This window comes from Phaenicophaeus curvirostris, chromosome 1 (assembly GCF_032191515.1).
Source record: "Phaenicophaeus curvirostris isolate KB17595 chromosome 1, BPBGC_Pcur_1.0, whole genome shotgun sequence".
Taxonomy (NCBI): Eukaryota; Metazoa; Chordata; class Aves; order Cuculiformes; family Cuculidae; genus Phaenicophaeus; species Phaenicophaeus curvirostris.
This window is the reverse complement of record NC_091392.1, coordinates 142,154,671-142,173,243: the sequence shown is the minus strand read 5'-3', so window position 1 is coordinate 142,173,243 and position 18,573 is coordinate 142,154,671. Positions and strand designations below refer to the sequence as shown.

General features: G+C 42.1%; 1 protein-coding gene across 2 annotated transcripts in view; it reads left to right on the top strand.

Moving 5' to 3' along the window:
- TBC1D8 (TBC1 domain family member 8) overlaps positions 1-18,573 on the top strand; it is a 54,143-nt gene that overhangs the window by 22,050 nt on the left and 13,520 nt on the right. For both annotated transcript variants that reach the window (XM_069876609.1, XM_069876598.1), the window contains exons 5-11: positions 1,371-1,611; positions 10,582-10,789; positions 11,966-12,160; positions 14,323-14,481; positions 14,914-15,064; positions 15,952-16,166; positions 16,962-17,079. In XM_069876609.1, the coding sequence (XP_069732710.1) occupies positions 1,371-1,611; positions 10,582-10,789; positions 11,966-12,160; positions 14,323-14,481; positions 14,914-15,064; positions 15,952-16,166; positions 16,962-17,079 (1,287 nt within the window). The remainder of the gene's footprint in view (positions 1-1,370; positions 1,612-10,581; positions 10,790-11,965; positions 12,161-14,322; positions 14,482-14,913; positions 15,065-15,951; positions 16,167-16,961; positions 17,080-18,573) is intronic.

Here is an 18,573-nt window from a genome sequence, read left to right as displayed (position 1 = left end):
TGGGAGGCTTAGAATGTCAGATTTCTCAAAAGGACATGCCAGGTTTTCTTCACATTTTTTAATTAAACTTGTGTTTTTCTAAAACTTTGAAGACTTTGCACCTTTCATTGGAAGTTTGGGCCCCTTACAGTCTGCTGTGCTGTTTCTGTAACCAACACTGTAGAGCCTATGTGATTTTGACCCATGTGAACAATAGTGCTATTGCTGCGGTGCTATTTAATCTTTCTTCTCTTGGCTCTGGCTGTACAGATGATTTTATGACCATTCACAACAGTTTGTGCATGTTGACGCAGCTGTGCTTTATTTAAGTAAGAAAAAAATGTAATCTCCAAATAATCTTGACAGCTGTGGTTCATGTACAGAGAACTTGCTGAGGGTACCTCTTCAGGTAATTAATGATCATGGATAAGTCATATACATATGACAGTGTTTGTTATTACTACCTTTTTATTGCTTTATTGGCATCAGGAGACCAGCTAGGGTTGTTAGGGGGTGTAGTCATGATGTTATTGGCACAGAAAATCCTGGGAAGCTTCCAACAGTTGTTAAATAGAAATTTAATCTATTTTAAAGTCCTTCCAGCCTAATTTCTACCCAGAGATTTGTATGAGACAGGCAACTAACATCCTGCAGTGGTTATAAAATAAGCTGTTTCTGTTTGCCATTTGTATTTATATGACTCAGCAGCGCTTAAGGATAGACAACACTGTCTTATACTTTTTCTTTTCTATAAATAAGTCTGACTACAGTTATTGTTTGGAGCAAGATTTGCCTGTGCACTTTTTAAGTGAAAAGGAACCAAAATGGGAAGATCCCAATGCCTAAGTGGCTTTTTTCTTTGGACATCCCGTTTATAGTAACACTTAAACTGTATAAAAATGTCCATGTGCAAAAGATTCCTTTTTTATGTGAGTTAGCTTTATTTTAAAAGTTAAAGTACCGGGTATATAACTGGGTCTCTACCTGCCTGCATTTTTATTTCTGGGAGATTACAAATTCTTTCCTCCTACTCTTGAAATGAACTGTTTATTCTAGTAGTAGTGAAGCAGGCTGCAGAAATTATTTGTGAAGGTGTTAGAAGCCTGGCATATGGCAGGTGTTCTGCAGAGACTGGACTCTCCAGTCCAGTGCTTCTTATGAAAACAGGTAAAATTTTGAAGGAAGGATTCTGAAAAAGACAGTCTTTTGGAGTAAGGGAGAATGAACGCAGAGTAATAACAGGCATTTCAGCTTTTGCTTGATCTTTGTCTGTAAAAATGGGTCTCTGTCCTGTTTGGTTGTTGATAATTCATTCTAAATGTGCTTGTTTCTCAAGTGTGAAAAATGTAAACAGAGTTTCCAACCCTGTTTTGGTTTTTCTGTGATGGCAGTGAAGCTTATCATTCCATGGGTTGAGGTCCAGAAACTGGAAAGAACCTCCAATGTATTCATGACTGACACAGTGCGCGTCACCACTCCAAATAAAGAGCGTGACTTCTCCACGTTCCTCAATATTGCCGAGGCTTTCAGGATCATGGAGCAACTGGCAGATGTGACGCTCCGAAGGCTACTGGATAATGAGGTCTTTGAACTGGATCCAGGTCTGCAGGATCCTACTCAGATTACCAAAAGGTAAAAAGCTAAATTGTAGCATGAGCAGAGGTTTGGTGGTGGGCTTCATAGTTTGCTTTGTAAGCTGGGTAAGATTTCAAAGGTTTACTTGACTGGGTGCAAAAGAGATTTTATAATGTATTATAGTATAACCAATAGCTGTATTTTAACTTGGGTGCAAGATACCTTTTTATATTCTTCCCTTAAACACTACTGTGGTTTTTTGTTTGTTTTGAAAATACTATTCCCTGTAGAAGGGTCAGTTGCAGCAAGGGTTATTTTTCACCTTCCCTGAAGAGCATTGTTTTGTTTATCATTTTTTTATCATTGTTTTGTTTATCATTTTGACTGTGTGTAGTCTTTCCTAGTGCTGTCTTTTCTGTAGAATTATTGCTTTTGATCATATCTGAAATGCAAAGTTTCCCACTAGCATGACTGCCATAGCCAATTTAGACTGAAAAACCCACAAGCTGTTGCAATGGATTAATATGTTATCATCAGCTCTTACCCGTGCATCCTCGAAATGCATCTCTGCATTCCTTTCCCACTACAGAAATGAATTGGGCTCTCAGGGGAAAGATTGATAACTGTCTGCCAGTAGCACAACACACAACTTTGTCGTTTTTTCATGCTGTGGGGAAGAGGAAGGGAAACTGCCCAGAGGAATTTTAAGTGGGCAGGATGGAATAGAATCATAGAGTTGTAGAATGGTTTGAGTTGGAAGGGACCTTAAAGATCATCCAGTTCCAACCCCCCTGCCATGGGCAGGGACACCTCCCACTAGATCAGGCTGTTCAAGACCCCATCCAGCCTCGCCTTGAACACCTCCAGGGATGGGGCAGCCACGGCTTCCCTGGGCAACCTATGCCTGTGCCTCACCACCCTCATGATGAAGAAATTCCTCCTAAATGTCTAGTCTAAATCTTCCCCCCTCCAATTTATAGCCATTCCCTGTAGTCCTATCACTACATGGCTTTGTAAAAAGTCTCTGCCAAGCTTTCTTGCATGCCCACTTCAGGTACTGGAAGGTCACTGTAAGGTGTCCTCGGAGCCTTCTCTTCTCCAGGCTGAACAGGATACGCTTAGCCTTCTGAGCTTCGAGCTTGCATTGCCAGCTCATGTCGACCTTCTCATCAATCAGCACCCCCAAGTCCTTCTCTGCAGGGCAGCTCTCAACCACATCATCACATATCTTGTATTGAAACCACAGGTTGCCCTGACCCAGGTGTGGGACCTTGCACCTGGCCTTGTTGAAGCTCATGAGGTTCTCACAGGCCCACTTCTCCAGCCTGTCCAGGTCCCTCTGGGTGACATCCCATCCTTATGGTGTGGCAGCTGCACCGCTTAGTTTGGTATCATCTGCAGACATGCTCAGGGTGCACTCAATCTCTCTGTCTATATAATTGATGAAGATATTAAACAGCAGTGGTCCTAGTATGGACCCCTGAGGGACACCACTTGTTGTGGATCTGTGTCTGGGCATCAAGCTGTTGACCACTACACTCTGAATAAGAGCATCCAACCAATTTCTTATCCACCAAATGGTCTACCCATCACATCCATATCTCTCCAATTTAGAGAGAAGGATGTTGCGGGGGGCCATGTCAAAGGTTTACAGAAGTCCTGATAGATCACATCCGTTGGTTTTCCCATGTCCACTAATGTGGTTACCCCATCATAGAAAAACAATAGTTTGGTCGTACAGGACTTGCTCCTGGTGAAGCTGTGCTGGCTACCATTAATCACCTCCCCGACCTTCATGTGCTTTAGCATAGCTTCTAGGAGGATCTATTCCATGATCTTCCCAGGCACAGAGGTGAGGCTGACAGGTTGGTAGTTCTCAGGGTCATTTTTTCTACCCTTTTTCAAAACGGGGACAGTGTTACCCTTCTTCCAGTCACCAGGAACTTCTGACTGCCGTGACTTTTCAGATATCGTGGAGAGTGGCTTGGCAACCACATTAGCCAGTTCCCTCAGGATTCTGGGATGCATCTCATCAAGTCTCATAGACTTATATATGTTCAGGTTCCTCAGGTGGTTGCGAACCTGGTCCTCCCCTACAGTGGGAGGGGTTTTACCCCCCTGGTCCCTGTCTCCTTGTCCATTGATACAGGAGGGGTGAGGAGAGCAGTTGTCAGTGAAGAGTACCTCAGCTTTCTCCTGTCTGTTGATACAAGGTCACCATTTTCATCCATCATTGGGGTATGCTTTCTTTAACCTTCCTTTTCTGATTGCATAGCCTAAACTGGAATTTGCTTTGGGCATCAGGGTTAAGTTTAAAATCCTTCTTTTCTGAATGCGGTGTGACTGGAGCACTTATCGCTTCCTGAATCATACCCTTTCCTGCTCTTCCTTCCTTTCCGTCTGCCAGAGGTATGAAGGGAATTACCCAGGTGTTGCTTTCTCACTAAAATGTAAGGAATGCATGGTATCCTTTCCCAAAAAATAGAGACATCTCCAACTGCAGTTTTATTGTTTCTGAGGGGCATTTTTGGCGTGGTGTTAGATACACATCTGAGCTAAACACTTCTGCAAAGGCTTTCATAATGGAGTTTAAAACACTAAAACACACTTTCTTTGCAATTCCATATGTACACACAATACGGGAAATCACTGACAGCAGGATTTCATCTGTGGTATCATCAAGAAATTCATTTGAGATGATATAGTGGTGAGTAGCCTCAAACATCTTTGCAGGCCTTTTTTCATAGCCCAAGTTCCTTTAAAAACAAGAGCCGATGCTGTTTTTACAGTATATGTGTATCTGGATGTTGTTAACATAGTAGGTTTTTGACCCAGAAAATGTGGGATATGTACGTTGACTGATGTGGGATGTGGCTTTGAGTGATAGGTTCTATCTAAGCCCTCCTTCCATGCTTTACCATTCCACCTTCCTCCCGTGTTCGGACTGAAAAGTTAAATGCACTAAGCAAGGAAAGTAAATCCAGAGGATAAGTAACAAAAACCTATGATATTTTCATCATCTACTGATTTTTAACTCATCTTTGTCACCCCAAAAGGGTCTTTGAATCAGGGGTATTGACCGAATGGAAAGCTATGAGAAAGTGAAATTACTGTTGCAAAGAAAAGTATAAGCTTAGTAATATGCTGTAATAAGGAGGCTGTCAGGGAATCAACCTTTAAGTAACTTGTGGCAGTTTTGAAAACTAGTATGTCTATTAGCAAACAAGCAACAGAAACCATCCCACACATTTATTTAAATGGGTTTTTTCCTCTCTTTCTCCTCCAATATAAAAAAAAAAAAGAAAAAAAAAAGTGGGATGTAAGGAGAGAAGAAGGAAGGCTAAAAATATGTTTACTGGAGAGTTTCTGGCTTGGATGCTTTCTAACTTCTGCTGATGTGCTGTAACGTGAAATGGCAGAAAGGAAAACATGGAAGATGCTAAATCCCATTTCCTCTGAGTGAATTAGTGGTTGGATAAGTTGCTGTTTCTAGTGTCCTTTGTCACACTTCAGCAACTACTTTGATGTAGATGTGATTAAGAAAGGTTGTAGTTTGAATAGTGGATAAACTGGTTTTTAATGCTAACATGTTTTGGGGAGTTGAACTTATTTTGTGTATGAAGTTTTTGTGGCTGCTTTTCCTGATGTCATTGTAGTACTACAAGAACAACTCCTTTTCACTCGACATTTTTTCCTAGTAATTGTCTTTGTTAATGACTTGGAAGCAAATAGCAGCCTATCACAATGAAAGCAATAATCCATACATCATTAAAATTATTCCAGCTTTGCAACATTAATGAAATTACTGTAGATGGTGTTTGTTAGACTTTCTTTTGCAAGAGGCTCACCTCGATAGCTTTATTTTAAAAAGTGCATTTTTAATATTGTCATGGTCTGCATTCCTACATTCTGAAAACCAAAAAACCTTTCCTGCTCTTCCTGAGGCTCTTGGGGTCATCCTGCTGAGCAGTGTGGGGATGGGACTTAAAGAGGCAGTGGGATTGCATCCACAGTCTGTGACACAAATTATATCATAGCCAGAGTCAAACAAGGTCCCATGCTGCTTAATGAAATGATAAGGCTAGGAACAATGGATTACACAGGATTAATAGCAATTAAGATAATTGCCATAAAAGGCAAAGTAAAGCTCAGGTATTTGATAGTTACAAATACAATTTCTTGCATTTCTTGAATGTATGTTCCATACATTTTTACTGGAACACATGGTAAATAATTTTTCCTTTTTTTTAATAGGGAGGTCACCAAAATCTCTGGTGTAAGTTTCTTCTACTTCTCATCTCCATCTCTTTCAGGGTGCAAGAATATCCATTGCATTCCTCAAATATTATAAGGAAATTGGCCAGAGCAGGCAATTAAAATGCTTTACTGCTAATGTCAGTAAGGTTTAAAAAGTATGATATGTTTCTTCAGGCTCTGAGCACCTCTGTTTCTTTTCTTCATGTCTAACTGTGAATTGCCAATGAGGATGGCTTTGCTTTATATAAGTGGAATGAAAACTGTTTGAAGTATCTTGAATTGTAAATGTAATTTCAATTCGCATTAATTCCTTCAGAGAGAGAATCTGAGAATGCCATAAACCTTGAGCAGCAAGGAGGATGTGACTAGAAAGGACCTCCTTTTATTGCATCTGCCTGGCAAAAAGTGAAGTTTGGATTATGTTTGAGTGTCATTCATGACAAATTATTGCCTAACCTATTTTTAAGGATTTCCAGTGACAGGAATATCTGGATCCATACCACTTCTTCACTGTCCTGTCATTGAGAAGTCTTTCTGAAGTCTAGTTTGAATCTTTCATTCTGCTTTTTGAGTCTGTCATTTCTTGTCCTGCCCAGTGCTATTGAAGAAATCAGATCTTCTGTCTTTCTTTAGAGCAACCATTTGCACTCTTTGGTGGTTGGTATGTATCTCCTTTCTCCTTTCTTCTTTAAATTGCGCTGCCCTAGTACGGCCAGGTTTTTCTTATCAGTTCTGATTTTAGCTCTTCTGGTTGCTCTTCTGTGGACATTGTCACTTATCACATGCACCTGCAGGTGTTGGGTGACGGGATACAGGTTTGTCCCCAGTGCCTCACCTGGTGCTGACTAGGGCAGGTGCAACATGACCGACTGTCTTTGTGACAGCTGTAGGACTGCTGTTCTATATCTTGGTGGCTGTTCACTTGTGCAGCCCATGTTCCTCTTCTTCCTACCAGCGTGAGGCTGTTGACTCATGTTGAACTTTTGATCCCAAGTAACCCCTAGGTCTTTTTTTGTTGAATGGCTGATGGAGCTGGTCTCTGTGCTGCTCTTGTGCAGCATACAATGTACAGCTGAAAATGCTTTTTTTCCCCATGCTGTCCTTTAAGCTCATGAACGTCAATCTGAATCTGGTGCCATTCTTCTACTCATTATCCTCTAGCAGCCTCTTGTCATGTGCAGGTGTACTAACAACAATCTCTTGATCCGTTGTGCAGATTGTTGATGAAGACATTAAACAGATGGTAGTCCAGGACAGACCCCTGAGGATTTTCCCTTGATACAGCCTTCCAATTTACCAGGGAGCTTTTGAGAGCAGCTTTTTGGGGCGCTGTTTCTCAACTGGCTTGCTAACAACAGTTTTTCACTTCAATTCAGTTTTATTAGTTCCATGTGAGGAAATGTCAAGACTTTCATAAAGTCTAGCTAAAACATCCATTGCATCTCTTCTATCTACAGTCCGGTGTTCCTGCTACGTAAGGGAATGATGTTCAGTTTACGTGTGTTCTGGCAAGTCCATGTTGGCTCTTGTTGGACAACTTCTCCTGGCTTGGTTATGAGAGGACTTTCTTGCCATGTGAGTTCAGCAGTTCTTCCAATGAACAAGACATACCATTGGATGGATTATTTCCAAAGCCTGTAACTTTCTGGAGTCTGAATAGCAAGACAAGTCTAATAATCGTTCTCTAAAAGCAAGAGGTCAACCAGTCTAGTTAAATTTTAGGTAGGCAGCAAGTGACTCAGCAGAGCTAAAGCCTCTCCAAGTTGATTTCTGTTAGATTTAAAGCAGAGAAAAACATTTGACAGTGAGGACATAATTTTAAGTGTCTTGATGCTTTTAGGCGTTTTGTTAGTCTTGTGTGTTATTTCCTTTAATTTAAAACTCTTGGAAGGTAGCATAGGGGTCACAAACAAGGAGTTATCACAGTTCAGACTTGCCGTTCACTTTGAAGTGCTGGAGTTGGAGGCAGTACAGGACGCTATAACATGCAAGTTGGGAACTGCACTTGGAAAGAATTGCTGAGTTTTCTGAAAAGTAGGGAACAAGGCATAGTCTCGTCTTTTATTCTTCCACTGCACGCGTAAATACTGGATAGACATTATTTTTACATAACGACAGCATTCCTTCTTTTTCTTAAGTACAGCTCAATATGCTGCATTTGCTTAAAAAACAAGCACTATGGAAATTATTAAGTTAGAAGAGAAAATTTCAAACAGATTGGTCTGCAGGCAGAAAGTTTGCCTTTCTGTTTGGTTTTGGAGGTATAGTGAAACTCAGAATGGAAGCTGTGGGTCCTGGTGACGTGTACCAGTTGCTGCGTCTTTATCGTATCATGTTTAAACAAGTGCCTGTCTTGTTTTAGGAGCTAATTTCATTTGTGGGTTTTTTTTTGAGTTATAGATTTTGTGGGTTTTTGACCAGCTCTAATCTTATTTGGCTGTATTTGTAAAAGGAAGCAATTGCTTTAAGACCTAGAATTTTCCTGCCTAACGGGAAATATTTTCACAGTGTGCCACTTTCTAATAAAACCTCTTATTTGAGCCCACAGCAGTAGGTGCTGACAGCATTTCATCCTCATACTACCATTTTTCTTTCCGGGATCCCTCCTGCCAGCAGGCTGGCTCCTGTTTCAGCACTTGTTTCTGGGGCAGCCCTGGCTGTGGTGTGGTCTCTGCGGTGGCCCTGTGTGACCCTGTATTGTGAGTCATGGGGGACAAGCAGTTCCAGGGGTGTTAGGGTTGGCAGTCTTTCTCCAGTACTGGGTGAGGCGGCTGGACGCAGCGCTTGGTGAATTTACTGAGTTTCAGATACAGGAAATGTCATTCCTCAGCTTAAAAACCTGTGGCTTCTTGTCTGAAAGGCCCCACACCTAGAGCCTGCAGCCCCAAGAGGCGCAGCAAAATCCTGAAAATCCAGAAACTACAGATTTTTGAGCATTAGAAACAGTCAGCTCCTAAATAACAGACATTCTCTGCCTCAACAGAGGTCCCAGTCTTCTATATAATGCCTCTTTACCCATAAAGGTATAGAAATTTTAACAGCTGAGTACATCTAGGGAGGATCTTACCTTCTCAGCACAATAAATAGCAGGAGAGCACAGCTTTACCCAGACCTGACTACAGATGCTATCAGCAGCGTTCATCTGTGCTGTGCAGAAATGGAAAATATTTTAGTGGTGAGTTAACTAGCAGGCATATCCTGATCCAGCTTTGTCACAATAGCAGATTGCTGCGGGCACTTATCAGAGCTGCTCTCACTGTGGAATTTTAACTCAGGAGCAAACTTTTTGTCTTCCTTCACGAAGAGGGTTTCTCTTTGTTCTTTGGGAAAAAAAAACAACAAACAAACCGAAACAAAACAGGAGGCAATTTGTCTGTTTTCCTTGGATAATCTTATTAAGGAAGATAATGCTTGAGAAGGAAACAGCAGCCCAGCGCTGCTTGAGTGTATTCTGTCTTTTCTGTTGGCTGGAAATACAGATCCATGCTTCTCAGGTCTCTGTCAGTTCTCAGTCTTCCTCCCCGTTTCACATGGCTTTAGTTTTCTCAGTGGATTAAACTGAAACAACCCAAACACAACTGGTTTACTTACTGAAGCAGAGGCTTCAAATTTCTTGATTTATTTTGAAACAGCAGGGCTGGGGTAAAAGGAGGGCGTCTGCAGAAGGAGAGGGTGAAGGAAGGAGTGGAGAGGGGATTTACAGCACCAAGGTACCACTCCCTGTTATGCTTCAGCCCACGCTTTAAATTCTTTCAATAGAACAAAGTCAAGCTTCCTCCCCCCTTGCTTTTTTTTTTTTTTCTCCTAAGGTGAATCATGTTTGGAAAAAATTACTTGTAGCAAAGAAAATGATAGAATTAGGCCCTAGCATTTCTGGAGCTGCTGGTGGTGAGCTAATAGCCATGGCCTGTTTATAATGTAATTGCATAGCTCTCTGAATTACTGCAGACTCCTTCATTAAAAAAGGAGGAGGGAAAAAAATAAATCCCCAAAGCCAAGTCTGTGTAACTGTATCTCATTAAGGGAAGTTTCACGTGTTTAAACTTCTCTCCACATAAATGTGGATGGATGACTGGAAGGAAGCCGACTCCAAACTGCAAATAGCTGGTGCTGTTATTCCCAACTGAGTCTGTAAGTGACCTGAAACTGTTCTGTGCTTTGCAACTGTTCTGAGGGCTCTCAGAGGCTCATACCTCTGGAAGTCAAGGACACAATGATGTAAATGCCACCACTGTATATTCTTCTATTACTGACCACTCGAGAAGTACTCATCAAGTGAATGTGTTACTTTTGGGTGCAGGTGCAAATCCCTGGGGTGATGTTGGTAATGGTACTGGGAAGAGAAACGAGGAACATGAAGCTAATCTCTGTTGCTCAGTATACGTTCATCAGATGAAAGATTTAGTTACCTGCTGGGCATTGAAACCTGTAACTCTTTGAGGCTGGAAAATGATACAGCAGTCATAGAAAATGCATGGTTAAATAAATACATGCCCCCCCAACCAGCTGACTTTAATTAATGTCCTTTTTTACCTAGTCATTACAGTAATTGATTTTGATCTTATTGTTAAATAAGTAAGTGATGGTCATGATTCTTTTGAAAGTCAGTCTTTTATCGATCCGTTCATATAGGCAGTGAAGATTGCTGCCCATTGTGCTTTTATACAGAATTATTCCTCACTCGTGGTGAGGCTAACGAGAAAATGAACCTTGTGCTGGGTGTCCTGGCTTTCAGGGTCTTGTGATATGCTCTCCCTGTTTTCTCCTAAGGGATCTTGAAGCCAGAGCACAGAATGAATTCTTCCGGGCCTTCTTCAGATTGCCCAGGAAGGAGAAGCTGCATGAAGTTATAGACTGTTCTCTCTGGACACCATTTAGTCGCTGCCACACAGCGGGAAGGATGTATACTTCAGACAGTTATATCTGTTTTGCCAGCAAAGAGAATGGCTGCTGCAATGTTATCATCCCACTTAGAGAGGTAGAGTTGTTTGTTTGTTTCATTTCAGGTCCATGTCTGCCTTTTTCTGCTATAAGCATCCACTGTCACCTGACTTATCTGCAGGCTATCGTTTGATGAAGAAGAGTAGGCTGCTTATGTACATTGTGCCCACAGAATTGTTGCAAAGCTTGTTCTGGGACTCACCAGGGCATAAGCTCCTAAATATATATATGAGTAACTCAACATGATCCTCAAAGTGAAATATGAACAAGTAACACTATGAGACAGAGCACTGCAAAAGCAGAGTCTGCTCAGTCCAAGGTTTGGTCATTGCTCCCCTCCCAACTCCACAAACACACACGTCCAACCTGATGTTGATGATGACTTCGGCTTGGACCCTTCTAGCAATACAAAAGTATCATTGGCGGGAATCAACACTTTGAAGTGTTGAAGCTCTCCCTTCATAGACAAACTACAAAATCTGTGGATGTTTTTCAAACCTGTAGGGCAGAGAGAAAAATGAGATTTTCTGGAGGCAGTGACAAGTTGCTGCTTTTCAATGAAAATGGAGACTTACTTAAATGGACCAGAGTCTGCATGTGAAGGTGGTGGGAGTAGAAGAGGAGAAGGAAACTAACAGCAAACACTTGCCTGATCTGCTGTGGATACAGGGCTGTTATGATCTTTTAATTAAAGTTTTCCTTTCATCCTTGACTAATAACAAAGTAACATTGGTATATTCTAACTGTAGCAGCTTATCTTCCACTGTTACAAAAATAAAAAACAATAGGAGGTCAGCGTTACATACTTAATCGGAAACAACTAAAGGTTTTCTGCTGTCCTCAGGAGTGTGAAAGTAAATTTCCTCCTCTGTCCCCCAGAACTTGATCCAATTGATCTTTCTCCAGATCTTTTTTTAATCATCACTCTCCTTTATTTCTTTCCCCTCAGAAGTGAGCCTTAAAGTAATTTTAAAAAAATTTAAAAAAAAACCAGCCGAGATACTTTTTGGTGCCTGCTTTGAGCTTCTAAAGAGACCATAAACTTCAGGTGATGGGATATGTCTGATTAAGGGAAGCCGATATGAGAAACTGTATTTAACTGTATTTAAAGCATGTGTAAATGGATGCTGTGTTTGTACATTTTGGTGCATGTAGAATATTTGAAGATGGGGATATGGTGCATAATGTCTTTTCTATAATGTTTCTGGAAAAGGTAATCAGCATAGAGAAGATGGAGGACACAAGCCTTCTTCCTAATCCCATCATTGTTAGCATAAGGAGCAAGATGGCCTTTCAGTTCATTGAGCTCAAGGACCGGGATACTTTGGTGGAGAACCTGCTCCAAAGGCTAAAAGATGTGAACTCCAGCAACCCAGTGCACTGTAACAACTTGCAAAATAAGAACCAGGTACTGAACTTCTGTGGGTTTTTTTTTTCAGATTATGAATTCAATGTGTTTATCCATTGGTTCATTGTCCTGCCTGCCTCAAGGGGTTGATCTTGGATCAGTGCAGACTGATGCCTGTTTTAATGATCTGCCTGGTGGGATGGAATGCACCTGCAGCATGGTTATGATTGACAAACTGGGGAGGGAGCAGTGGCTGGCAGGTCGAGGGAGGTCATTCTCGCCCTCTACTCCACTCTTGTGAGACTCCACCTGGAGTACTGTGTCCAGCTCTGGAATCTGTGACTTTAGAAGGATATGGAACTGCTGGAACGGATCCAGAGGAGGCTACAAAGATGATCAGAGGGCTGGAGCACCTCTGCTGTCAGGACAGGCTGAGAGAGTTGGGCTTGTTAAGCCTGGAGAAGAGAAGGCTTCAAGGAGACCTTATAGCGACCTTCCAGTACCTGAAGAGGGTGTATAAGAAAGCTGGGGAGGGAATTTTTACAAGGTCATGTAGTGATAGGATGAGGGGGAATGGCTTTAAATTGGAAGGGGCAAGATTTAGGTTAGACATAAGGAAGAATTTCTTCACCACGAGAGTGGTGATACACTGGCAGAGGTTGCCCAAGGAAGTTGTGGCTGCCCCATCCCTGGAGATGTTCAAGGCCAGGCTGGATGGAGCCTTGAGAAGTCTGGTCTAGTGGAAGATATCCCTGCCGGTTGCTTTGGAACTGTGTGATCTTTAAGGTCCCTTTCAACCCAAACCATTCTATGATTGATCCTGTGCTGGGGACAGGGCTGCCCTTCAGAGAGACCTCAGTGATCAGGAGAAATGGGACAAACAACGACCTCATGAAGTTCAACAAAGCAAATGTGGGGTCTGCCAGTTAACCCCATGCAGCAGGAGGGACTCGAGGCTGGCTGGCCGTTACATGGAAAAGGTGGGGGAGTCATGGTGGACAACAGTTTAAGCCTCTAAGTGAACCATTTGCTCTTACAGTGAAAAGGACCAACAACACATGGGGTTGTATTAGTAAGATTGTTGCCAGCAGGTTGAGGGATGTTACTGTTTCCCTTAATTCGGCACTTCTGAGGCTGATCATAGAATTGCTTGTTTGGAAAAGACTTTTGAGATCATCGAGTCCAACCGTAGCTGTCCACTACTAAACCATATCCCTAAGCACCTCATCTACTCGTCTTTTAAATACCTCCAGGGAAGGTTACTCAACCACCTCCCTGGGCAGCCTCTGCCAGTGCCTGATAACCCTTTCGGTGAAGAAATCTTTCCTAATGTCCAATCTGAACCTCCCCGGTGCAAACTGAGGGCGTTTCCTCTCATCATTTTACCTGTCACTTGGGGGAAGAGACCAGCACCCACCTCACTACAATCCCCTTTCATGTAGTTGTAGACAATGATAGGGTCTCCCCTCAGTACTCCTGATCAGGAGTAACGTGTCCAGTTTTGACTCTACCCCACCACGTAAGAAAAGCATTGACAAATTGGAATAAATCTAGTGAAGGGCTGCAAGGTGTTGGAGGGGCTGGAGTATGTGGTTTGTGAGGGGAGATTGAGGGAGCAGGGCATGTTCAGCCTGTCTTCCACTAGCTAATGGGGAGTTACAGATAAGATGGAGCCAGACTCTTCTGGGAGGTGCCAGCTAAAAGATGAGCGGCAAGAGTTGCAAGCTGCAGCAAAGGAAAATCTAATCAGGTAGAAAGAGAAAAGTTTCCTCTCAAGGGTGGGCAGAGCTGGACCAGGCTGCCCATAAAGACTCTAGACTCCCCTTCCTTGGAGCTTTACAACTCAACTGTATGCAGACCCCAGCAACCTGGTCTGAGGGGCCCCACTTTGAGCAGCGGTTTGAAAAAGATAGTCCTCTCCAACCTAAATTGTTCTTTGATTTTGTTTTTCAAATCCTAGCCAAAGTAGAAGAATGCTTGGTAGTTTGTCATCAAAGATGCTAAGAATTTACTAACAACGTCTGTTTTAAAGTAACAACCCTTTTCCTCACGTACCAATGAACGATAATTTGAATGAAGTCTGGTGTAAGGCCTTTCCTCCTGAAAGGTGTGAAATGTTTGGATGCAAAAAGCAAAGGCTAACTCAGCTCTGTCTTGAAGACAGTTGAGGACATTGTTCTTAACCTTTTCTTGGTTGTTTCCACTTTGCTTCTCTGCTGCAGAACACTTCTGTCTTTGGATCCACGTGTGTGCTTATGGGTAGTGAGCCTACACATACAGAGAGAAGTGAATGTGGAAAGGAGAGCAGTTATTTGCTCAATGCAGAAGCACTAAGGTCGGACTTCCATCAGTCAGGAATGGCGGGTCTTGATTTTGGAAAGGTAGGTAGTGTTTGGGGAAGTTGTAGAAGTTTTGGTGTTTTGGGTTTTTTTTCCTTAAAAAAGCTGAGGTGACATTCAAACACATGTTTGTTTTTAGTTAAATAAACTCTGTATTGGCTGGAGAAGTTAGATATGGGATAAATATGGGATAAGGACTTTTCTGTTTGCTTGGGTTTTGTTCTTTTTCCCTCCCCTCATTTCTTTCTGGTGAATGTTTATAATATTTCTCCCTGTCTGATCGGTTCTGCTCTCCCCTGTGTGATATCGAACTGCATATGCAAAATGGGGAAACTTGTATTCCTCAGAGCAGACTTCCCATATCCATCAGTACTGGAAATACCTTGCAGAATTTCTAATATGTAAAATGTTTCTTTTTACCAGTTCTCAGATGCACATATATGGTCTTTTAAAAGATAAACTTCTTGTTCCCAGTCTAGGGAGCAAATCAAAGAGAGTCTGTGGGATGACCATTTTGTAGAATATGGCAGAACCGTGTGCATGTTCCGCACAGAGAAGATCAGAAAACTTGTTGCGATGGGAATCCCTGAATCTTTAAGAGGCAAGCTCTGGCTGCTCTTCTCAGGTGAGCATTCTTAGGAATGTTGGCATCATCTGATTCTGAACATGGCAAAACATTTAGGCCAGGAATTCCCAAGGGTAATTAAATATTGTTTACATGGAGTTTATGATAGTGCTTACAGAAGACAGGTGATCAGCTGCTGAACTAAGAAGTGCAAGGAAGTACCTAGGTAGGTCTCTAAAAAATTTATCTCTGGATGATATGATGTGATGGACAGAATAATTGAAATAACATCTGCATCATCTATGTAGTTAAAACTAATGTCTTGTTCTCATAAAATAATTAGATTGTGGCTTAAATATTGATTTAACCCTAGACAAATCAAATTATTGCAAAATAATGACATCCTAAAGTCAGCAGTTGTGCTCCTGCTTCTTATTCAATGTTGGCAGGGGTAATAGAAACTGGAGGTGGAAAAAACCAACGGGTTTCATCCACAGATCTGGCAGAGCCAGAATGTGTCTACAATATGAGCTCAAGTTTAGACCTTAATCGAATATATGACATGTTCAAACATTTGTAAAATGTGGAGTTGTTCCTCCTCGGAGTGTGTGAACAGCACTGAGTACGTTTCTTGCAACGGTACTTTCTCCTGGGGAATATTTCTGCTCAATGTCAATATTAAGGTCTTCTGAGTGATGTTGCATCATATAAACTTTGCTAATATATTTTGTTTTCAAGACACTTCCTCTGCTAGGACTTTTATTCCTTTTCACTCTGGAGATTTCACTAAATTCACAGACCTTGAGGAAAACCAATTTACTTATATTCTTTCGAGCAGCAATACCCACAATGCTAAGTTTACCCACAATAATATTACCCACATTCTAAGCTTAGCCTTGTCCTAATTCACCTGCGTCTTCTTGTTGCTCTCTTCCTGCTGCCTTCAGATGCTGAGACGGATCTCGCCTCCAACCCCGGTTACTACGTACACTTGGTGGAGGCGTCGATGGGCAAGTGCTGCATGGCGACAGAGGAAATAGAGCGTGACCTCCACCGCTCACTGCCCGAACACCCCGCTTTCCAGAGCGAGACGGGGATAGCTGCCCTGAGAAGGGTGCTGACAGCATATGCGCACAGGAACCCCAAAATAGGATACTGCCAGGTGAAAAACCCCCAGCGGGGTAACACTCGCTGCTTTTTTTCCCCCTCTTTCTTTTCTCTTAGTTTCATTGTACTCTTGAGGGTATTTTTAATGGTGGTTTTGATATATAATGTCTTTTTAGTTATGAAAAATACATAATTTTGTATATTAAATGTCATTTAGTCTGGAAAACAAGTGCATAGGCTGCTACTCTGGCTTAACAGGTTTTCCCTCAGCCTTTGGCAAACTGCGTTTAGAGTTAAAGGAGGGAAAACTGGTTTCTGATGCTTCTGTTTGTTCAAAAGTGTGTTTCTTGCCCAATACTTGGGAGACAGTGCAAATTAAACTGGCCTACACAGAGGAGATTCATGTAGAATGCTGGGGCAGAGGTTTAATGAGCTAATATCCTATTGCTTTCTTCCAAAACTGATGACAACTTATGAAGTACTTTGCCCAGCTGGCCAACTAAAATATCTTTACCTCTTGTGCAGCTCTCTGAATTCTGATTAACATCAGACCAGTCCAGAGACAGGAAGGTGGGGAAAGCAGCCCCCAAACAAATTACACTATCAGCTATCTGCTTAGCATCGGGGCAAATCCAGTACTGTGCTTTTCTCCATTGTTTCCTGTTGCTTTTATGGAAAACAGTGTACATAAGCTTGAAAAATTTGTTATGCCTCTTGCTGTTTTTTTTTTTTAATTTTTAGTTATTTACATCATTTTAGGCTACTTCTGTTTCTTTAAAAATAGCCACAGTTTAGGCTTTGTCAGTAGGATTTTCTGTCACTAATAAGTTTTTTTCTTTGCTCTTTTCAGTCTATGAATATTTTGACCTCTGTGTTGCTGTTGTATGCCAAAGAGGAAGAAGCATTCTGGCTGCTGGTTGCTGTGTGTGAGCGGATGCTGCCAGATTATTTCAATCACCGAGTGATAGGTGAGCTCATGTCTCTCTTCTTTCTAACTGGGAAGGGGCAGCTGAATGGCACTGGGGTGAATAAGGTGCTCACTGGTCTTCTGAGATCCAAACCCCACAAGAGAAGGGGTCCATGAACTTGTGTGGTGTGCAGGGACAGCAGTGATGGCTGCTCAGGTACCACCTGGTGTTAGTTTTGGTTTGAAGGGTTTGAACGGCAAGAATTATAAATATATGCTCAACTTCACAGTTTGTGTTTTTCTTCCTGTTGCTCAGAAGGTAGTGCCTGTTAAGTGGAAAGAGAGGAGCTTGTGTTTTTTTGTTAGGAGTGTTTGGTATGGGGAGACTCAAGCTGTTTAAGAAGGACCTAGGAAAGATCTGCTAGGGTAGCTGTTTCTGATCTCACCCGTCTGCATTGCCTGGCTTCTGGAGTAACATAGGCTTGCATCTAAACTGGCTGTTGGTAATGAGGGCTGATGCAAAACCTTCTGAATGTGAGATGCAGCATTAAGAAATAAGCCCAGTCCCTCTGCAGTGCGTTCCTTATATTGCATGTCCTATATCTCCAGTTCTTTGCAGTGCTACTTTTTAGGACTGTTGTGTGTCTGCCTAACACACAGAAAGAGGGGCTAAGCAGCTTGATGTAGTAATTGCAGGTACGTGTACAAAAAAAAAAGATTTGTTCTTTGCAGTCACTTTCCTTGCACCTCTTATGGAAATGTTTGATAACTTTAGCTTTCCCCTCTAATGCTAATCTTACTCTTTAGTTGCAGTGTTTGCACTGCATTGTAACTGCACTATCACTGGAGCAAAGGGAGGGATCAGAGTCATTTGTGAGAAGGGTGGGGACAGGAGGAAGTCCTTGGTGGTAGTGATTCTGGGAGCTAGAAATGGTATGGACTGGGGACTAGGCAGAGGCATCTGAGAAGACTTCCAATCTTTTACTTGGGGAGTGGGATTGTAATACCTCCTGACACCGTGCCACTGCAGTTATTGTCTTGTTACTGGACTGGCAGGTAAGTTAAAGCAGAGCTATTCCAAGTTTAGCTGGATGCTTATGATGTTTTGGGGTGCTCTGAATGCCATTGGCATTTTCAGTTAGTGGATTAGGCACTGCAACTGTCCCACTTCTCAGAATTTTGGTTCGTGTCTCCAAACATGACTTTAAACTACTATCTTGATCATTTACTTCCATGTTTGTCTCCTTGTGTGATTAAAAAAGAAACTCAGCTTTATCTGTCCTTGTGAATGTCTAGATATCACCAGCCTGCCTTGATTTACTGATAAGTTTGGTGCTTGCTGGATTATTGCCCTTAAGTAGCATTCTCTGCACTTGAACTTGAGTTGTCCCACTTGGCTGGCCACTTCACTGCCCTGAGTTGTACTTAATTTTTTGTTTGTGTCTTCCCTTTCACTCACTATGGCTACAGCCTGCATTGTTTGAGTGCTGATGGTCTTGGTTGTCCTGTCTCTCTGTTTTTCTGTTGTCTTGTACCCAAAGGAAAGAGTTCTGAC